Genomic DNA, 23,116 nt, shown 5'->3' with positions numbered 1-23,116 from the left:
GTATGAAGGTCTTTTGATCCGTGAGCTAAGGCTGCCTATGGTGACAGAGACAAGGCAGGAATATTTGGAGGTTTTGTAAAGTATCCACATGCATTGTTGTCTCCCTGCCTCTACCCTCATTTTGCTTAACTTTCTCTTTGTTATGTACAGTGCTTTCTGCTGGAATAGTGTTAATAGTCACTTCATGTGAGCTTCACTACTACACCTCCCCTGAGTGGAAATAGGGGGTGAAATCTTTTTAGACCTATGGTGTCTACATTTGGGCCTGGGAAAGGACAGGGCAGCTCTTTTGTCCAGGCAGCTGCACAGAACCTGCTTGTTTCCTCTTTATCAATGAACAGCACCAAGTGCTCAAAGAAATTCAGCAGCTATATTTTGCTTGGAATTATATGTGAAGGAGGATCCTCCTTCTTGTCATTTTATTTATCATTAACAGCCATTTTAATTTCTTCCCAGCGGCAATTATACTGATATCACCACATCTAAATCAGAAATGACACTGTAGTGGTTATATTATGTTGACTGGGCATCACCTAATTTTTAAGTGGCATTCTTGCCCCATCATTGTGATTGTATCCCTTTCTAATAAGTAATATAAGAAAAGATCTACATAATGGGAAAACATACATATTAATATATTCCATGACAAACATGTTAATTTTACATATTAATCATGGTAAATAGAAGTCATGTTTTACATTTTTCCTCTTCAGCACACTATTCTCTTGACAGCTTGCTTTCCCTCTGGTTCTATTCTTTTCTGGTGTACATTCCACTGCCTCTGGTCAGCCTGTTAGTTGCAGAAGGAGAAGGCAGGTCTAAAAGGAAAAAAGGGAAAACAATGTTACTGGATAAGGTAATATTGCCACTCTCCTCACTGCACTCAGGTCTGCATGAAGGGACTAAAATATGTGGAATAAACATATGTGTGTGATAATGAGATTGTTGGTGGAAAGTCATCTTGAAAAGACAAGGAGCAATTAAGCTTGCTTACTTATATAAGTTAGAATGACAAGATGCCACTGCTGGTCCCGCTCATCCATATAATAGGGTTCTCCTTCCCTGCTTAGCTGTATTGGGAGAAGCATTTCCTGTCAAACCTCTGCCATGACTCCACCATAAAGCAGTCTGCCTTTCTCCCTTTCATACACCATTCATTCTCACACTTGCATCACTGTCCTGATTTCAACTGAGTGCCTGCTAGCAAGCACCTGTATTAGAATAATTTAAGAATTCAATGCAAAGCCTTCATATAACTGAGTATTTATTTGTATTGGTGTACTCTCTTGTCCAATTTTAATTGAATACTTAAAGATGTCACTGGGGAGATGTGCAGGTTGTTCACAAATGCTTAATAATGCGATGTGTGGAGTCAACAAATAATGCACCTTTCTTTTGCTATCTTGAAGATTTAGATAGGATATCTTGGATGCTATTGACAAGGAGAGAAGTGTGGAACAATAGGAACATATGATAGTGTTAGATAACAATAGCTATCCTTATGCATCTTGAATTGAATGATGAAGCCATCAATTAGAGAAATAGCCCTCTGAGTATATATCATCAACAAGATGAATACCAGTACATTGCATTTCTGAATGGAGATCTCAGTGATCTGTAATTCAGAAAGGTAGTGAATAGTATACACAGTCAAACTAATTCTATTACTTTGAAAATCAGAAATCTTTTGCCCATGTTTTTTTGGTTTTGTGGTTTAGGGTTTTTTTAGCTACAAAACTCTTTCAGACACTGGAGGTATTTGTATTTTATATTAATAACTTAAACAGTGCCTTCTCAGTTAGTATTAAGATGCCATTCTTCTTCACAGTAAGAATATTTAGTGGACACTTTCAGGGCTTAAAAGAGTATGAGGAACAGTTCTTTCTAGTTGCTTGTCTGGTTTCTTAATTAATTCTTACACACAGGCATGAATGGGGATCCATTCACCCCCTGTGAACTCTGTTAGAGTCCCTCTCCATAACAAGGAGCAGACCTGGCATACACTCTATGCCATAGCCTCCATTTTCAACCTAAATTCTCTCATGTTCTCGTTGGAATATCTGATGGTTTCTATCCCTTCTGCAACTCCCAGATTTGGGTGGGGTTTTTTTGTTTTGCATTGGTTTGGGATTTTTTTTTGTTGTTGTTGTTTTATTTAGTTTTGTCTTGTTGTTGGGGTTTGTTTTTTTTTAATAATCATTAATATTGTTAATGGCAGAAAGGCAACAAGAAAGAGTCAAAGATACTGAAGCTGCATTATAATAAGTAAGGAATTCCCAGCTTTTACAGTTTCTGGTTATCAGTTTAATTTCTTTTACTTACATTTCAGATTGAGTAAATATTCCATGGCCAGGGCCAAAATTTTTTCTTGGATCTTTACCTATGTACCAAAATGTACAGCAGAGCAGCATTAGACAGTGAAAATGGCTCTGTAAGAGAATAAAGAAAAAATATGAGATAAGACTGTAATTAACAGAGTGTTTGACTAAGTATAAAATACAGTTAAAGAAATGAAAATACATTTTCATGACCACTATCTGTATTATTATTATTTTTGGTCGAGGGTTTTTTTAACATGGACTCCTTTGTGCGAAATCAGTTTTATGATCTAAATGTTTAGGTCCGCTTCATGTTTGTTTGCTTGTATGCAGAAGGTCATTATATTAAAAAATGGATCCTACCAGGCATGCCAGTGATTGTTGCAGTGAAGAATTTCTAGAGCCTTAGGGGATAAAAAAACAGTCACTGCCTTTCCCAGAAGCATCTGAAAGGGCTAATGAAGTTTGGTGTATCTCAAATGTATTGACAATATATGGCCTGATGAGAGTAAGAAAAAGCTCAGGTCTTTCAGGATAACAGCAGGTAAAAGAAATTGCTGTAGCTTTCCCCCTTCTAAACCTAATCAAATGAAACCACCTACAGGCCAATATGCTTCTTGAGTGCACTTTGCCCTGGAAATAGTGTTGTATTATCACCCAAAACATAAATAATGCAATAAAAGAAAATGGTTGATGTATTCTCAATGAGCTATTGTTAAGGCACCCTTCACTCTTATCTTTTTTCATAGCCTGATGCAAAGAGCAGCATCCAGTAGTGGAGTGCATTATGAGTGCTGCTAGGAAAGTACAAATGAGAAAACAGGTTTAATTACACTGCTTACTGCATCTAGAGGTCCATGTGGTTTGACCGGCTGTGTTAGGACACCCTGTAATTTGGAGGAATTCTCTGTGCACTGGCACCATAAATGTACTGCTATCAAAAGGATGGTTAATAATCTAAAGTTGGCTGTTAACATTGCTGGAGCTGGTGTCTATAATTTCAGTGAGTGACCTGAATGACTCTGCAATGAAAGACTGAAATGTCACTCTCCTCCTTTACTTTGTTTGCCTTGAGCAAAGACTGCTCCAGATTGTGTACATCCACCGAGGTCCAAATGATGAAAGGGCAGTGTGTAAGTGTAGATTCAAGGCTCAGCTAAATCTCCCTGCTCTGGCAGAACAGTAGGGGAACATGAGGGAGAGGGCCTGGGTGAAAAATAGGATGATCTCCTCTGGAGCAGCTTATACTGTGGCCATCTTTTCCCATCTCTGAGCAAGTAAGAGTGAGCCTGGCTATAGGGACCTGGCTCTCCCTTGCTCTCTTAGCTGCCAGCCACGAGTAAATCAGACCTGATGCCTGTGGCTAAAGGCAAAGCAAATGGTTTCCATTACCCAGGTATTTATTTTGCACCTGCTGCTGTGACATCTGTGTAATAACAGTTACATATGACAAAAGGTAGTCTGACCTGACTTCGAGTATTTCATTGCTTTTTTTCATTGTGCTGAGTGAGCAAGCAAGCAGAGGACTCATAGTCTTAATGGGAGGTAGAATTGTAGAATCATTTAGGATAGAAAAGACCTTTAAGATCATCAAGGTGCCACAGACCATCCAGCTGAGACACCTGTGGAGTGGCAAGTGCAAAGACCTTTGCTGTCAGGAATCTTAAACCCTTGTTTCCGATGTGCCTCATTGGTACAGCTCAGATGCAGTAAAGGAGTAAAATACTATCAGTAAATTTCAGAAAGTTCAGTATTTGCATTTCATTTGGAAACCTATGACATTTTGGCATATTTTCACTGGAAGGCCAGAGCAAGGCTGATTGAAGATCAGTGTCGGCATTAAAATATACAAGGTATGGAGAGCTGGTGCACTTCAGAGCAAAGCCAGCCTGCCAGGCACAGAACCAGGGCAACCCTGGGACAGAGAATAGGACTGTTAGGGTTGGTGGTTTTTTTTAAATACAGCATTGAACAAAGAGATTGAGTCACCCACAAGACTCTGAAACAGTATCTTGGAGTGGTACAGGCTCTTAGAGCAAATGTGCTTGTCTTCAGAGCTTGGTTCATATTGCCTGATGTACAAGTGTCAGGACTGGGGGGTGTTCAACCTTTCCACTTACAGTGTGGCAGATAGGAAAGCACTGGAACAGCACCATTCTCTGTGTTCTCTCTGGTACAGTACAGCTGGTTTTCAAGGACCAAGAAACTTTTCCATCATTTGGATAAGCTTGGATGTCAGTTGTACTCTGGCAAAATTATCACAAGAAGCGCCAAAGAAATCTAAGCGTGAGTGACCATTCCCCTCCAGGCAACTTGAAGGCACTATCAATATTTTGTTTACTGAAAATATTAAAAAGTACTGCTGCCATTTATATATGACTGGTAAAGTTCTGACTATTTCTGGAAGCAAAGAAATAATTGCTTTCACCTTCCCACCTTACATTGTCTGTAATTAGTGGAAAATGTGACATAATGCCAGGAAGATGGAAGAAAATAATCTAGAAAGCAAGGACACTGGCATTAGTGCTCATTGCAGTATATTTGTGAAGCACTTCTATTAGATTTAGGACTGTATCTGATTTACATGGTGGGGAAAAAGCCTGAACTCATCTCAGGTGAAGCACAGACTTTGGCTTTCCTGCACTCACCACTATCAACATCCTTTTTTTGCCCCTGCTAGATACTACCTTCGTCTCTACAGCATCTTTTATCCACAGCACACTACTCATCTTACAGGGTTCTACTTCATACCATGTGTCCAAATGCTGAAATGTTTTGTATTGCTACAATTTCAAGTTTGTGGAAAAGGACGAATGTTTGGCCCTTTCCTCTTTGCACCATGATGTGCATTTTGTGACTGCCGAACATCGCAGCTTTCACAAATAAGAAAGGAAGAAATGCCAAAGAAGTTGCTTCATCACATTAACAGAATAAGAGACACTGAAAATTAAATCACACAGGTGGAAAAGCACCTTGGTGGGTCATTTTGTTTTTTTTTTTTTTTCTTGTGTAGCTAGAAAAGATCTCACATGTTGTAAAGAAAAATTGTCTGTTTCTGTGGAAAATGTAAAATGTATATATTTGCCATAAATTCACTTAAATTTTGTTGCAGAGCATATAGGGAAAGCTCTGTGCTTTCTTAGGTTTACATATATTACAAGACAATTTGACCTACCCCTGCTGAAAAGGGAGAGAAAAACCTGAAACTTCCAGCAGCCTCCCTCTCTATTTTTTGCACCCTTTATTTTTTGTTGGGAGTAGGCAGGGAAGCAGAGAGAAAGAGGGAGAAGGGATGGAAAACAGAGCTATCAAGTAAGTCAAGACTGCAGCTTACAGGAGTGAGGGGAAAAGCTGTTTTTTTGAACTAGAATGGACAATAATCTGTCCTTCACAGTCCAATTCATTTAGAGAACACCAGGGAACTGGAGGGTTGTCTTTTTAGCACTTTCTCCAGAGCAAGCTTTGCTTTGCCACTGCCCATCATCTGAGAGCTCAGAGCTTGCAGAGCTGCTGCCATTGTCACCACAGCTCTTACAGCATCATTGACTGAAAACACTGAATTTCTGCATTGACTGAACTGAATTTCTCAAGACTTTGGGAGTTACCTGGAGGCCCTGGGAAATTTCACTACAGCTTGAGGTTAGGCAGGTCTGTGCATTAAAACTGTTTTTTCCAGCAGCATGAACACACACACACACACACACACACAGAAACAAGAGGCAGGTTCTCCTCAGAGACTGTTTTTACACTGTTTCAAGAACGTTATTCTTGCTCCTCATTTACATTCCCAGGAGAGGAAATTGACTCAATATCTCTCTTATTTGTAGGCACTTGTGATAGCAGGTTGAGGTTTCGCAGCTCAGTAAGAAGTCAAATGATCCAGTAACTGACTTTGCACCTTGATTACTGAGGATACAAGAAAAATAATGTATTTAATCCACTTTCATCTGGCTACTCTTGCCACACCCTCTGCGTACCTTATGTCGCTTGTATGCAGGGGTTATTTTGGAAGTAACACAACCCAAGGAGAACCCCTCATTAGGGCTTCAATGAGGGATTACACACTGCTGTCAAGGGGCAAATAAGCTAGGCATTTTCAGCATTATTCTTGTTTAATGTTATGAAATGGCCTTCAAAACTCTGGATGCAAATAAAACTTCCCAATAGGCTGCCAGGAACAGTCATGCCAATAATGCCATGCCAATGTGAATGAAGTTGGAGTGTTTTTCTTTGCAGCAATCAGACATGGCACACAATGCATTTCTGTGGAGTTCTCTTTCTTGGGTGGTTGAAATCACTTGGCTGGCAGCCTCATGCCTCCCAGCTCACCTGAGGCATGCTGTAATCAGCCAGAACCGTGCTGCATGTCATGTCTTACTGCTTCCAGAAAATATACAAATTTCCTTTCCTTCTATCCCTTTGTGAATGAGTCCCTTAGGGGTATGGTTTTAAGACAGTGCACAAGAAGCCTTTGCACAGATCCTCGTAACGCATAATGAGATTTGTGTGCCTGCCTACTTTCTCTGCAAATGAACCCTAGAACAGCAGAAGTGACTTGGTCTGGCACTTGCTTGGTCCTTTTGACCTCCCTCTTGTGACATAAGATAAAGACTTTCCCCTCCTTCTCTTACAGAAAGCCTGGAGGGTAGGTTTTTATGATGTGCTGTCTGGTCTTGCAGTAAACAGAGACATTTCTTGAGGACTTTAGAGTCATCAGCTCCAGTTCTGAAGAAAGATACAGTTGTTTAGCACTTTGTAGGATAAACCTGTCTTAAGAGTACAGGTGCAATAAGTCTGCATGTCCTATGACAGAAGGCTTGAATGCAGAGTTTTTGTGTCAAAATGACATCAGAAAAGGCTCTAAGTCCCAGAGAGGCAACTGCTTATGACAAGTAGAAAAGTCTCACCTGCAGAATAGGTGCCAAGAGCTCATGCTCTTTCCAAGGCTGTTTTGTTATTACTGGACCCTGCAGTATTCAGTGAAATGGCTCTGTGAATATTCTCCTACAAAGACTCATGCAAGCTTCTTGCACACAGCCCATTTTTAATTTTTTTTTTTTTTTTTTTTGCAAGACCTACAAAAAAAGAGAGAAAGAACATGCTATCAAGCACCACCAAAACCTCTGGGCTGTTATGGATTGTGGGAAGGTTTCTTGCAGTCTGCCAGGATCCATGCTGAGTGCCTGGGGAGCTGAAAACTGCTCTTGTCCTGTGATAAGGGCTTTACATGAAGCAGGCTCTGCTGGAGGCACAACAACTTGTGTTGAACCAGCACTGCCAAAATGCCCCTTATACACAGCATAAACTGAAGTGACATCAAAAACTCTCCTGCCCTATAACCTAAGTAAAGAATGTGAGTTTAATGGGGAAATATACATTGAAAAGTATAACTGAGATCAAGACATTGTGTGCCTGGAACCAGCAGGCTGTACCTCACAGTTTCTCAAGTTTTGCCTTGGGCCTGGTCTAGATGTACTTCTGCACTAGTAAAACACAGCAAGTGCAGTAAGTGTTTACCCCCTTTGAGGTTACTATTTCATCTGGTCTAATAAGATCCAGCTTTAATTTATGTGTGTAGCTGCGCCTGTGAGAGGCAGGAAGAACACACCAGCTGGGAGGAAAAAGGAAAAAGAAAAAAAACATATTCCTGGGTACCTACCCAAGGAGTTAATGCATTGGGGCATATGTGAAGGAGTTAAAACACTACGCAGGTACAGATCCTGTGGCAATTACAAATGTTATTGAAATAAAAACCAGAAACAGGAAGCCAAAAAACAGGTCCCTAAGGCAGGCATCTGTCTTAAATGATATCATTTGTCAAGTTTCCAGCATTTTGTGGTTGTGAACACAAAAAGAAGTTCTGTGTTACACTAAGGACATTACATACTCATTAGTTGGAATGTTCCTGAAGTACATAATACAGGATTTTCATTTAATAAGAAGCAGCTACTTGCAACTGCGTTGCACATAAAATAAATTCTGGGCACGCTAATTGCCATTCAAGGATCTTCTACCTAATTTTTGACAGGTTTTTCTTCCCCTCCCCCCTTAGACTACACTGCATAGATTGCAAGCAGATTCTATTACTAAAGTTTTAAAATTTTTGGAGAATATTTTCTTATTTCTGAAATCTGAATTTCTTCAGTCATGAATTACAAAGGTTTTAATGCAGATATTAAAGAACAAAAGAAAAAAAACCAAGTTATCTACAGGAATATTGTAGCAAGAAGTGGTGTAGTAAGAAGGCAAAAATACATACACATACATATACATATACATATACATATACATATACATATACATATACATATACATATACATACGTGTCTCTTGGTACAATAACTGCCCCAGTCATCCCCCCTTCTTGAAGAACAAACCTAGCTTTAATTAATTGGTTTAGTTCCTCTATCTGAACACTATTAGTGCATTAGTTTTAACTAATATATAAGCTTCCCGCTCGCTGCCCTGCCAATGACCTTAAGCTTCACATGGTAGGAAAGCCACTTGCTGTAGAATAGAAAAGTAATTTATCCACCATGATTGTTCAGCCCTGGCCCCTCTGTAAAACAGCAACTGACAATTGTGCTGTGTTATGGATGGTACGTTTGTGGTGTGTACAATAGTGTGCAGAGCATCAAACTCACTTCCCTGAACACTGCCGGCAGCATTTGAAAAGTGATCGTAGAGAGAAGCGACCACTTGCTGAGCGATGTTCCTCCTCTTCCAATTTTTTTTTTCCAAGTAACTCCCCCCTTTTTTTTTCTGAAAAGAAAGATCAGTGTTGTTTCTCAGCTTAAGAGCAGTATGTAGTTTTCCATTCATAAAAGTATGTCATAATAATAACAATGAAAAAAGAGGTTACATTGCTTTTATTTTACCTGGGATTTCCCTGCTTCTTTCCACATTTCAGCATTTAGCATATTCCCTCAAAACATAATAAATTTCTATTCTGTAGCTTAAGGGATCCATCAGTTAAAATGTTAGTCTTTCATCTTTATTACCCTCCCATTAAAATGAAAGAAACCGGGACACACTTCAGTTTAGAAGAAGCAATTTAGTTGGTAATGTCCTTACTACTCAAGTCTTTACAAAGAGAGAAAGTGCATTATTGCTTATATTTCACACATCTATCTGCATAAGAAGCAACTAAAGCTTTCAGACACATATGATATTAAATTTAATAATATTCTTTGATTAGATTATTTTATTACAACATTTTTCCATTACTAGTCATTTCCCGTACACATTTACATTCATAAAATCTGGAGGTTTTTCTTTGTTTGTATGTGTTTATATGTATTCATAAAGCAAGGAAAAGATTTTCTGGTTTGCTATAGCTGTTAGATTCGAAAAGAACAGATTAATAACTAGCCACCACGTAGGACTAGGTTTTCTTGTACACTGCACCAGTAACCCTTTGCTATAATGAGGACACAAAGAGGCTCACATCAGGCTGCTCCTCTTCTTCATAACTCAAAAGCGTCACAGTGGCAATAGCCTCTAGTGCTATTTGTCTTTAGTGCAGTTGTGACACTTCGGCATGATCCATAATTTGGCAGCTATTTACCGTGACATTTCCCTTCAGTGCAGCCATAACATTCAGTGAAGCCATTATTTGGTTCCATTTACCATATAAATTGTATTGTCGTGCATGCATGCTAGCAGCTACATTAGGTACCTGAAAATGAGTAAATCTTGTAAAATAGATACTAACAGCTATTCAGCAGAGAAATTTCTTTACTCCTCAGACAGAAGTAGGAATATATATAATATCTGCAAACACTACTGCAAACTTTTCCTTGAAAGATTGCAATTATCTGTATTTACATGACACAGCACTTATTCATATCCACTTACTAAATATACACTTTATGTGCATATACATTGCACATATTTGCACACATACAAACATACAGCAAACTACTGCTTCGTAGAAACCCAACTGGATTCAAAAAGGTATTAGGAGAATCCAGCATAGCAATTAAGTAGGAAGCATATCTGTAAAATGTGCTGAGGGTTGCAAGCCAGGAGAGAGCGAGTGAGTACGTGTGTGTCCGTGTGCGCGTGCGTATGCACACATGTGACAGACTCAGGAAAAAAGCCAGCTCTTCATCTAGTTCTTTGTTGTTTTTCCATGGAAGCATATGTGTGTAGGGAAGGGAAATTCGGTTATTAGCCTCAGCAAACAATGCCAGATTCCTCTGTAGCAAATTCATTTAGAAAGGTAAAATTAGGATGTAGTGCTAGCAACCACATCTCAATGAGCTGCTATTATTAATAGTATTATTATTTAAATCCCTGCTCTCTACATATAGTATACTTAGTACTTCCAAGGCAAATGTATTATTATTTTTAATCATTTAAGTCCCCACTGTGCACACAGCTTTTAATACACCTTTTTTGCAAGCATATTAAGTGTATTGTTATTAATCCCTTGCTGTGACTCTACAGTATTTCTTTTCCTTGTATGTTCAATGTCCTATCATCATTTAAACCTCTCAGTGTGTGCATGCCATATACATTTTCTGAGGCATCTAATATTTAAACATTATTTAAATCCATCATAGCTTACTTATTCAAAGGCAGCCATGCTCCCACAACTTTAAGTTTGCAGAATGTACTTTTAAATAAAGAGAAGTTGGGTTTCTTTCCCCCTGCTGCAAGACAAAATCTATTACGAAACTCATCAAAAAGGTCTTATCTGCATGTTAAGAAATACTCTTCACCCTCTCTGCATTGATAATGCTCTCTTACAGCAATTTGAAGTATAGAAGTTGTATCTTTAAAAACAAAAATTACTTCTTCGTTCCATATTCATTCATGGAAGAGTTATCATGTTGACCCTGAGCTACCCCTTCAGCTTAACATAAACATTTGATGAAAAAGACAAGCCCAATGATCATAGCCTAACCTAAACACCAGAAGGGCTACGAAATTTGTACACTGGCTATCCAAGTTATGCATACAACAAATGTAATCCTTTTATTAATGCTGTGATCAGTATGGAAGTGCTAAACAACAATCTAAAGCCAAAATTAAAATGAACAACATGTCATATCTGAATATATATATGTGTGAACCCTCCAAAGGTCCCTCTCCTCTCCTATTTTGATCAGTGAAGAAGCCTGGGGCAGTTGCATTATGCAATGTTATATATGAAGTAACATATTAAAAAGAAAGTAGAATGTATGTCCAAACAGAATCCAGTTACAGGAGGAATTTTCTATGACAAAAACATATGGAATTCACTGCCTCAGAAACACCAAATCTATTGAACTGACAGTGATTAACACATCTGAAAGTTGGGCCACGTGGATGGCTTTGGCCTTTGACTGCAGGAATTTGATTTGAAAAAATTGTTACTCATGCAACTCTTCTGTACATATCACAGATGTAACCAATGGGTTTTTTGTTTGTTTGTTTTTTTTTTTTTTCTTATTTTGTCACAGTACATCCCAAACAACCTTGTTTTTTTAAGATGCATTTAATGACCAAGGACTTCACTTTATCCCTGAGCAAGGAAAGACAACACATATGCCTAGGAATAAAATGCTGAGAACTTTGAATGCTCTGTATGGTATTTGAGTGTTGGTATCCTTCTAGCATTCAGCTGGAAGGCCAATATACCTTCCTAATAATGCAAAACTCAAACACAGCACAATATTTTTATTATCAGAGATGAAAGAGGAAATATGTTTTTAATAGCAGATCTTACTTAAAACAAAAATGATGGTGGCTTGATGCTCACCTTGAGTAAGAGAGAAAAATGGTCACAAAGGCTCAGTCCATTCCACCTTTACCCAAAATCACCAAAGTGAGACTAAACCTAGTAGTCAGGCATGGCCCAAGAGAGAGACAATTCTCCATTGTACACAATTCTTTATGATGCTAATGACATATGTACTAAAAATTTACATTAAGAATGCACTACATCAAAATTAATAATATTTTTCTGTCTGCATTAATGAATAAAATCTATGTTTTCCTGTGTTACAATCAAAAATGGTGTGTACAGCCAGTCCTGAAAAATGCCCTAAAATTAAGTTTACCCTGGATTTTTTCCTTCAAGCCCTAGCCATTATCAGTCTATCATTATATTTATTATGAGGCATATGATCTTAGAAAATTTCCATCTCTTCAACTGGATAGAAATGAATGTAATTTCAAAAGATGTGGCAAAATTGGCCTTTATGATCTTAAAAGTTTGCTATGGAAAAAAAGATGTAGAGCAAGCAGTTTCAAGTATTTTATTGTTCTGGAAAATATTATGCTTCTAGCTGGAATTCCCACTGTATGTACCATTAATAATATTCACTAGGTGAAGAAGAATTTTTGAAACTTTACAAAACCCTTTAACTGAATTTGCTGAAAAATCTATGGCTGAGCATCAGTACGTGTACCAGGTATTGTGACTACAGACCTAAAATGGTCCTGCTGCTTGTAAGAGGGCTTCTGCAGAAGTAGTATTTGGTAAAAGTAGAAGTCCCTTCCCATTTGAAGAATGATCAGTCAAATAACTCTAAAAAACAGAATATCTGAAAAAGAGCTAGTCACCAAGAAACATATAATTATTAATAAATACCACAAATATTTAAATAGCTTTAAAAACTTTATTTAATCTTCAAAAAATATACAGGGCATGAACACACATGAACATGGCTCAAAATCCCATTCCAATAATCTTTAAATGCTGACTAAAGGGGAGACTGGACAATAAACAGTGGAAAATGAAAAGGCAACAAAATGAAAAGGCAACAAAATGAGACTACATTGCAACTTGTAGTTAAAGATTTAAAAGAAAATTGCGCAGTTGTTTAGAGTTATGAAAGACAGGATTAAAAAAAAAAAGTCAAGTTGCTTAATATTACTGACATGTCAGAATTGGAGGATAAATTTCCCTGCGTAACCAGTCAAGGAATATTACTATGATCCATGATGCAACTGAATTATGATTATCATGTTTGTGACAGAAAATCAAGAGTATTTTTTTTCCCAGAAACTTCAAAAGATTAATAGAGCAACCCAAAGATACAACTCTTTACTTATTCTTGTTCTAACAATTTTATTTTTAAATCAGGGAATCAAAATTGCTGAAAGATTTTTTTTCTGAGCTGAACTACAGATGAAGTCTTATCAAATCAGGCTGACAGACTAAATCTGCCTCTGCATCAAGACTTATTCTGTCAAGAACAATGTTCTTGTCTCATGCTAACCTAAGTGACAATATCAAACACAGGCCCATTATGTCCCTGCTACAGCCACTGATTTAAACACTTTTAAGAAAATAAAAACAAACAAACGAAAAAAACCCAACAAACCCATCCCTTTTTATTAACACTTTAATGCTGTTTTTTAATATAATATCCATTACTAAGCTTAAAAAAAGAAATTGTTTCTAGTAAATCTGAGGCATAAAGTGCCCATTTTCTCTCTTCTGATTTATATCATTGTTCTGTTTTTACAGCTTACTGTTGACAGAGTGAGGTAATTCAACTACAATTTTTCCAATGTTTTTTCCCATGTACATGTAATCTACAGCACGGAATACAGATTCCAAGCCAGTGAACTTGCCCTCAGGAGACATGTCTCCAAAGTCCACCTCACAAACCAGGTCTCCTCTTTCATACATCTTGAGCAAATGCTGCAGAGCCATTTTGTAGTCAGAAAGGTAATGGTTCAAGAAGAAACCCCGGACGCTAGCAGACTTCTTCAATAGTTTTGCTGGCAATAACTCTGCTTTAACGGGCTGGAGGCCAGTGGGGTTTTGGTAGCCAGCGATAAACCCAATAACTATCAGGCGCCCTTTGATAGCCAAGGCATTGAGAGCCAAGTCAAACATCTTTCCTCCAACAGATTCATACACCACATCCACACCTTCGGGGTAGTCCTTCCTAAGCACAGATTCAACATTTTCAGTTTTATAGTTGATGGTACGGTCACAGCCAATGGATTTCAGAAAGCCACCCTTTTCATCACTGGAGCAGGTTCCAATTACATGGCATTTTGCCTTCTTTGCAAGCTGCACAGCGAACTGGCCCGTTCCTCCAGCTGCTGCTGTCACCAGAACCTTCTGGCCTTCAGACAGGTCTCCCAGCTCTTTCAAACTGAGGTATGCAGTTGCGCCACTTACCATTAAAGTGAGGAACTCGGGTTTCACTGAGGGTAGAGGGACTGCTTGTCTGGCTGGCACAACTGTGTACTCAGCAAAGGAACCTGCTTTCACGTAGGCCACAGCCTGACCCACCGAGTAATCTGCACTAGCACTGAGTCCTAACGCTACCACTTCACCGACACCTTCAAAGCCTATATCAAAGGGGGGTTTAACTGAGGCGTCATACCGACCAGCTGAGTAGTTTATATCAGATGCATTGATGCCGACAAATCTAGAAGAAAACAAAAATGTTTTAAGAGATTTACTCCTTACCAAGTTTTCATCGTATGAGAAACCTTATCAAATTTGTGGGATAAGTACAAGACTTGTTCTAATTATCTGTATATTTGAATAACGAGCAGACTCCAAAGATTACTTTCATCAGACTTCCATAGTTTGCATTCTGTTATTCTAGAATTACAGACAATTTTTCTAAACAAAAAAGAAACAACAAGAAGCTGTAAAAAGTAAAACCCAAACCCAAAACAAAACAAAACAAAACAAAATCCCTTATATTTTCTTTAGGTCCACTTGACCAAGCTAAAGAAGTTGAAAATAAATCTGTAAAAGATTAAAGCGTGAAAATTAACTGACCACTTCATACAAGATTTCAAAACACAGAAGAATGAAACATGCAGAGCAGTAAATATGTGGATTCTGGCAACAAATTTATATTTTTGAATATAATAATACTGTTAATGACTAATGATCATATTAACTATTGATGTCACTTGCAAGGTCATGTTACTGTAGGCAAGTACTTTTTAATTGATGGAGTCACTGCAGCAAATTTGCCTTTTGATGCAGCTAATGTCAATGTTAAAATATTTTTCTTTATATAAATTACTTGCAACACATCAAAACAACCTTGCAGAGGAGTAAAATTGTAAAACTGAATATCAAGTCCTACTGACCTCTAACAGGTGAAAATGGATGGCTTCTTTTTTTTTTTAGAGAAAGATAAAGATATACTCATAACTCGATTAAGATAATTCCTAAGACAAAGTTATGATTTAGCTCAAATGCAAAGATCTTTTTTTAAAGTAACTATGTACACAGGCGAGAAAAAAGAGACTGGGGAAGGTTCTGCTAACTGGAAAATGTAAAAAAGAAACATATGAAACGGCACATGCCAGGACTGTTACTATGTGTGGATGTGACAGCCTAAAAGGTGTACTTGACACCATGCAAAAGCTGCAGAAGTAGGCAAACAGTGCACTTTTCATTGTTGCAGTTATCAACAAGCTCAGCTCGTATATGTGTGTAGTTTTAAATTGCTTGCACACAGAGCGGGGAGAACTAAAACCGCTTTGCTCCTTTTGATATTCTTCATTCTTTACAGCATGGGGAGCTTCAAACTTTCACCAACGTTATGTATAAAAAGACACGTAAGCGTAAACATATCCATGCATAAAATAGGCAAAAGTGACTGTAGCTCTCCCGCCTTTAACTCTCTACTGTAGTAATCCTGCCTTTAACTCGCCGCTCTGCCGCAACAAAAAATGCCTACGTCTTGTCCGCAGATACAAAAAATCTTCTATTATCCCGCTCTGCGGTGACTCCCGTACAGGAGTGCTAAAAGATGTATAAAAATTGGTAACGGAGTTGCAGCTTCCCGTGTCCCTCGGGCGCCAGGCGAGACGTGCCGGCGCTGCACCAGCCTCCTCCCGCTCTCACACCCCAACTTCTGGGGAGGGCAGCGGAGGGTGGGAGCCCGGAGAGAGCTGCGCTCGCCCCTCACCGGCCCCACGGCTTCGCCCAGCCGGGGCTCTCGGTGGCTGCCCGGCCAGCCCGCTGTGCCCCGGCCCCAAGCCCAAAGGAGGTCCGGGCTCCCCGCTGGGCTCAGCTCGCTGCTCCCGCTCCCGGCGCGCGTCTTCCCGGGCAGGACGCGGAGCAGCCGCGCCCGCGGCTGGGGCAGCGCACCCCGACACGGCAGGCAGCGACAGCAGAACGAGCCCCCCTGGTTTTAAGACCTTCCCCTTCTCGGCGCTGCACGCTGGCGGCCGGAGCACAAAGGCAGGTAGCACAACCAAACGCTCCGAGGACAAAAACTTTGCGTGCGGGGAAGGGCAAGCCGTGCGGGGGGCCGGGCGCCTGCCGAGCAGGGCTCCCGCACACGCAGCGCTGCTTTTGTTCCGCAGCCGGAGAGGATGCGAACCCTTCCCCGCCCCGGCCGCAGCGCAACTTGTGCGTGCGGCTGCGGGGAGCGCAACTCGGCGCTGCCCGGGCGCTGACGCCGCGCCGGGCAGGGGATGCGGGCTCTCCGCGGGGCCGGCCGCCAGCTGCCCCCGCACACTCACCCGTGCGCACACACACGGACACACACACACACACAGACACGCGTGTTCGCACACCCGCTCCCCCCCGTCTCTGCGGGGCGGCCGTGCCACGGGAAATGATGCTCCCTGGGCTTCTGGGTTCATCACTATTAATCAGCGCAGCCTGCTGTCTAGCCCTCCCCCCCCTATTTTTTTTTAAACCTCCTTTTTATTGTGTGCAAACTCAAAACTCCTGGTCGCATTGTAAGGGCTTCTTCCCCCTCCCCCCCCCCCCCCACCTGGTTTTTTTTTTAAACAAGATTGTTTAGTCTTAGATTCCTTGCACATTAAAACGATCATACGCACCGTCTGGACTAAAACATAGCGTCTAATTTGCCTTGTCATTCCAGCTGACAGAAGTGAGGTGGTAGGATGTGCGTGCAGTTTCACAGATTATTTTGCTTTTAAAAGTAGGAAAAAGTACGAATTACAAGTTGAAGATCAGTTTACTAACTTCCGAGACCGACGAAAGTAGAGAGCATGGAAGAAACAATTACTTAGGGTGCTAGTGGGTTTTAAAACACCTTCCAGATATTTTGTGTTGCATTCATTCACTCTCTTTAAATCTGTGCTTTAATTTAGAAGTTACTAGTTGAGCTTTGCCCCTTTCATTTCAAGATGCAAACCTGAGGCAGGGTGTGAAAAAAGCCTGAGATTGGCTTTTCTCGAAATAATTATGCACATTGAGTCACCCATTTTATTTATACTAAACAGTGTTGAAACCCCTCGTACTGTTTATTATAGAAAACAGGAGGACACTGCTGGGGGGAAGAAATGCTGTTTTGTGTACCACAACAAAGAGTGAGACACCAAAAACCAGCATCACAGCCTTAAACACAGACAAAACAAAGTCATCCAAACCAGCAGTACGCAAGAAAAACATTATTTAGACCAAACACCCAGCAGGAATAGCCCTCCACTTTTCCCACTGGGACCCATCCCTTTAGTCCCCTGGTTCAAAAAAAGAAACTTTCTCAACCCCTCTTACTCCCTTTTCTAAAAACTTTGTTCCCATCTTCCAGCCCAAAAGTAAATTCTTACAGTTACTTTGGCAATGAAATGCGTCACTTCATCAATAAAATCTCGAAAATCCTCCAACAACTTTAAGAAGGACCAAACCTTTCTCCTGCAATGAAATGAAACACCCTTGCTTCCACACCCGCCCCTCTTTTCCCCCCCGGAAAAACAGGACAAACAGACATAGAAAACTTAAATGGCTTCACTAAGGATTTATCATCATTTCCCCTCCCCTTTCTCAACTACACAGAGTCAAAGTAAAAAAAAAATAGCTTAAATTAATTTCTAATTCTGAAAGATTTTTGAGTAAAAGATGGGTTATTTTTTTCTGTATAAAAAGTAGAAAAAAGAGTTGCTGGCGTAGCTCTCTAAAGCAGAAGAAAGTTTCCCCTAACTGCATCTTATTTTAAAATATCTATCCACACACAGATTTTAATTTCCTATTCCCATAAATCCCAAACCAGATTTTATTGTGGTGAATGACGATTGTTTTGCATGAAAAGCTCAAAGCAATTAATACTATTCATGGGCGTGACTGGGACTAAAATGAACAAATCTGAAAATGCCCTCTTGGAACCCGCGTATTTCATTGTTTTGTTTTTAATTGTATGCTTCTACCTATTAGAAAATGTATAGTTGTATTTGAGCTTGGTTGTTTGTTTTCTTAAAAAACTAAATAGTCAGGGACTCATCCCTTCAGGATGGGATAGTCCTTCCCCAGACTGACAGAGAGAGGGGAAAACATTCAGAACTTCGTGCTGCAGCTTGTACACAGTGAATGTTTTACAGTAATGTAATTCTGTGTCTTCTATGATATTCTTCAGAAAGGAACAGTAAAGACAGAAGAAATGCCACAAGTAATACAAAATGTATGAACTCTACATCTAGACTTCATCACTCACCTCTTCCTCCCCTTCATCCCCACACAGGCATGTGTACCAGTAGAGGAACATGTGTGTGACAGGCTGATGTGTTAAAGCCCAGCAATTGCCTGCCTGAATCTGTGGACCAGCTCCTGCCTTTAGCGTGGTACGAGCCCTTTTACCATGAAGTGTGTATGTCCCACGAGCACCCAGGAGCCCACCCAGCAAAAGGAGGGAGGAGAGGGAGATGGGAAGAGTTACATTGAAAGCTGTTAAAAAAAAAGGAATAAATTTTAAAAATTTACAGGAGGGCAGGCAGGGGAGTTGGATGAGAAAGACTCCAAGTGCATGTGCGGGAGGGAGGGGAGTTGGGAAACAAGGATGTCGCTCAGCCTTGCATCACCCAAGTAGAGTACTTGCTACTTGTATCTCAAAGTCTTTCGACCTCTTCCACAGAAAGGAATTTAACTCCAGCCGGATGGCTGCTGCACGCCATTACTGTTTCAGTCATTAGTGGATGCAGCAACACAGTGTCTTACACTTCCGAGGTTTGGAGGGAATTTGGGTCTCAGAAATCCCAGTGGGAGATGTCAGCATCGAATTAAAGCGCCACATCAGCTTTCTCGTCAGCTCCTGGAAGAACTCCTGCTCTTTCTCTTTATCACTTCTTTGCCCTGTATTTGTGTGTTGCATATGGACACATACATGTCATACATACATGTCACACATATGCACACAGTCACACACTGCCCTAGCAGACCTCGCAGCATTGCTCTCAAGCCAACTTAGTGCTGCTTAATACATTTAAACTCCCACGGCGAACATGGCAAACTATTTGTTACTACGATTCCCTTGCTTGACAAGAACCGGAGAGCGCTGCTCTCTCCCGTGCCAGCCAAGCAGTCTGCTCCAAAGTTCCCGGAGTTTCGGCTTCCCCTCGTGAGCAGAGAAACCCCTGAACTTCAATAGACTTAGTTTTACGCAAGGAAGGACGGCGTCTAGGAAGGAGGCACCGAGAACAAACAGGTTTTATGGAGACAGCTGTGGGGGGAGGCACGTTTGGTCCTCGGAGTCTTCATTTCACAGCGAGCCGGTCACCGCGCCGGACGTGGGATTTACGGTGCATTATGCTAAGCAAAATGTCACCTCCTCACACTTCGCCCGACCCGGCTCCTCTCTAAAAGCCACCAACAGGAGCGGGCCCACGTCCTGCGAGGGAGGCCGCGGGCCGCCCTGCCCCCTCCGCTCGGCGCGCAGGGCTGGGGGTGGTGCCGGGGCTGCGGGCCCGGCCGCGGCCTCCCCGGTGAGTCACGGCTGCGCGGGGGCGAGGCCGGAGAGCGCCGTGAGGGGCAGCGGGGCCGCGCCGAGAGACAGCGGCCGGGCCAGGCCCGCCCGCGCAGCCGGGGCGCTGCGCGGGTGCGCCGGGGACACACTCATGCCCCGGGCACGACGTGCGTGTAACGAGCTCGGGCAGGCCCCAGGGAGGGGCCCTGCGAGCGCTTCCGCCGTCTCACTCCCTCCTTGCTCCTTGGCACTGCCCGAACATAACACTCGCCTCTTCCCCCCCTCCCCCGCCCCCCCTTTGGCACAGGGGCCCTGGGGTGTTCTCTCTTCCTTCGAGCAGGCGCACGCCGGGAGCAGCGCGCACAGACAGACAAACACACACAGCCCCGCCACAGGAGGAGGAAGCGTCACCCCCACACACGTGGATAAGGGTGACAGAGCTGTAGCACCAGCCGTTAAAAACAACAACAATAAAATGAAATTAACAGTCGCCAGATGGCGGCTGGTACAACTTTGGAGCCGGTCTCCGAAGTGAGGAGAGAGCAGGCCACAAGGCGCCAGGAGTCGGCGGGGGCGCGGGGCCGGGGCGCGGGGGGGCGGGCGGGGGCTCACCTGTTCCTGACCAGGAGGTCTCCGTCTCCCGGGAGTGGCACGGGCGAGTCCTGCTGCAGGGTGACCGCTTCCCTGAAGTTTTGGCTCAGCTTCGTCACCACCAGCTTCTTCATGGAGCTGGGGATGGACGAGCCCTGGAAATCCAGAAACTGACGGGAGTAGGACATGTCCAGGATGGGCCGCGACCAGCTGCTGCCGAAGCACCAGGCAGGAGCTGCGGCGACGCAGGACGGCTGCTGCCGCCACCACCACCGCGCTGCCCGGGAGCTCAGCGAAGCGCCGCTTTTCGCGCTAAAACTCATGCCCTGCCTCGGCTCTCCTCTCCCGCCCCGCTCGGCAGAGCTCCGAATGGGATTCTCCAGGCAGCTCGCAGGACGCGCCGGCAGGAGAAACTCCCCGCTCGCAGCTATGTGTGTACGTAAACAGAGCCCCAGAGCAGCAGGCTCTCCCTCCCCTCCCAGCCGGCCCCTCCGCCGCACGGAGACGCCGCCGGAGGAGCAGCGGCAAGATGGTCCCCCTGCAGCAACCGCTCGTCTTCTGCCGCCGCGGACACTACCGAGGGGCGAGGCCAGCCCGCTCCCGCGGCCGTCCGTCCCGCCAGCCCCTGCCTGCCTGCTCTGCCTCGCCAGCCAGGCAGGTGTGCGGCGGGCCGGAGTATCTCCTAAAGGAGATGGTGGTGGTGGTGGCTTTTAATTTGCACCCTGCCTCTAACTAAGGGGTTTAAAAATAGGCGAGGGGGAGAGGGGAGGGTAGACAGACGGACAGAGAGAAACGCCTCGGATTAGCCCCCCCACCCCGTTCTTTAGTTTACAAAAAGAGGGTATCTCCCTACCAAAAAAAAAAAGAAAAAAGAAAAAAAAAAAAAGGGGGGAATTAAAAAAAAAAAAAAAGTAGGAAGAAAGCACGGTAAATTATCGGCCAGGAAAGGTTAGAGAAGTGGGGAGAAGTTGCAGCTAATCTCCTAATGTTGTTATTAGCCGCCGCCGAGGAGCCGCTGCCCGCGGGCGGACGCTCCGCCCCTTCCGTGCGAAACGTTTCACTTCCTCGCAAGGTGCTACGAATCAACCCCGAGACGGCGGCGGCGGCTCCGCGCCTGCCGCGGGAGGGGATTTAAACGGGCGAAGCTCTTCCCGCCGTCGCCGTCCTGCCGGGAGGGGAAGGGTAACAGGCTGCTGTCAGTTTGCTTGGGTCGCAGGGGTTTCCCCCGATCCCTGATACTGCCAGAAAATCTCGCCCTCCCTTCCCCTTCTTGCTTCTTTCTTTCTTCTTAAAAAAAAAAAAAAAAAAAAAAAAGAAAGAAGAAGAAGAAGAAAAAAACATTAGTCATCTCTCTCTGTAGGTTACGTTTGGATGAGGGAACCTGCGCAGGGAATCAACTGGGTGAAGGGACCGAAGTCAGTGTTGTGACAGAGCCACCAATCCCAACTTGGTACAACTGCGTGGAGAAAGGCAATATAATAGAGATGTTGCATTGATGTCGCGTGTAGTTCCCAGAATTAACTCCATCCTACCAGTATAAACAGCTCAATGCTTAATTGTGCGGTAATAAGAAGAAAGAAAATCCCCTTCTGCCCGAAAAAGAACAAAACTGCAGTTCCAAGTGCTTTCCTTTAGGAATCAGCTGGGTAGTTTTTATTTGCTTTCTTGACTTAAAAAAAAAAAAAAAAAAAAAGGGAAGAACCCTTCTGTTCTCGCAGCTAACATTATATAAATCCCCAGACACATACTGTGCAAAATGTATTAGCAGTATGTTTCATATGCTGCAGTTCTCGCTCTGCAATCTGTTGGTATTTTAAAGTAAGGATGAACTGTAATCTCCCATAAATCATTTTTAATTCAATGCTGAGTAGACGTGTGCCACGGCGAAGTATCATCTCCTGCCTGCCTCTTTTTTTTTTCTTTCTTTTTAAGTTTGCTGGAAGAAGACCTTTGCTGAAGTTAAATCAGCACATGCGTCTTGCGCAGCACTTCAGCAAGTGGATTATAATAACAACCCCCTCAACGCGTGTCTCACATGAGGAATCTTTTATGCCGTGCTGTATTAAGACTTTTTTTTTGTCATATTGTTTAGCTCTGGGAAAGGGAAAAAAATGAAAACAAAGCAATTAAAAAGATTGACAGGTATGGGTTTGTGTGAGACCTATTTGTAATTGTCAGGGTGACGTGGGCAAGAGGAGGAGGAGTAACAAACTGAAGCAGGAAAAGCAGCTCGATGTGTCTGTCTATCAGTTGAGACTGTCTGAGAGCCCTGGGATCCGAATGTGTGTTATATTTCAGTGAAAAGAGAAGAGAGGGAGAGTGGATCTCTTTCTCTCCCAGGAGTTTGTGGGGGGGGGGACAGTTCACGTTAATCTGTCCCACTCAGTGAATGTCTTTTCTTCCTCCCCCCATCCCTCTCTGCACACACTCTCCGGGGTTTTTCTTGGTTTTGGCAAATTTTTTGTGTGTGTGTGTTGTTTTTTGTTTTTTGGGTTTTTTTTTTTTTCTTCTGTTGCAGATCGAGATCAGCAAAAAAAAAAAATCCATGATAAAAAATGTGTTTGCATTATATTT

The 23,116-nt window shown here is 42.4% G+C and overlaps 1 protein-coding gene and 1 long non-coding RNA gene across 2 annotated transcripts; one reads left to right on the top strand and one right to left on the bottom strand.

Moving 5' to 3' along the window:
* Window positions 1–12,914: 12,914 nt before the first annotated feature.
* Window positions 12,915–21,598, bottom strand: PTGR3 (prostaglandin reductase 3). Its single transcript, XM_063165153.1, has 2 exons — window positions 20,564–21,598; window positions 12,915–14,701 (listed from the first exon to the last, which is right to left on the bottom strand). The coding sequence occupies exons 1-2, from the start codon at window positions 20,863–20,865 to the stop codon at window positions 13,777–13,779; spliced, it is 1,227 nt and encodes a 408-aa protein (XP_063021223.1). The 5' UTR covers window positions 20,866–21,598; the 3' UTR covers window positions 12,915–13,776.
* LOC134422776 (uncharacterized) lies at window positions 20,840–22,687 on the top strand. The gene is made up of 3 exons (XR_010028935.1): window positions 20,840–20,977; window positions 21,903–22,188; window positions 22,475–22,687. It is a non-coding gene; the product is annotated as an uncharacterized LOC134422776 (long non-coding RNA).
* The last annotated feature ends 429 nt before the right edge of the window (window positions 22,688–23,116 follow it).

The sequence above is a fragment of the Melospiza melodia genome, chromosome 1 (genome assembly GCF_035770615.1).
Source record: "Melospiza melodia melodia isolate bMelMel2 chromosome 1, bMelMel2.pri, whole genome shotgun sequence".
NCBI classification, from domain to species: domain Eukaryota; kingdom Metazoa; phylum Chordata; class Aves; order Passeriformes; family Passerellidae; genus Melospiza; species Melospiza melodia.
This window is presented reverse-complemented; position numbering and strand designations above follow the sequence as displayed.

Coding starts and splice junctions, on each gene's coding strand:
- PTGR3 (XM_063165153.1), bottom strand. CDS start 20,865: ATGAGTTTTAGCGCGAAAAGCGGCGCTTCGCTGAGCTCCCGGGCAGCG. Junction 14,702..20,563: donor GACCTCCTGGTCAGGAACAG/GTGAGCCCCCGC, acceptor GTTTTCTTCTAG/ATTTGTCGGCATCAATGCAT.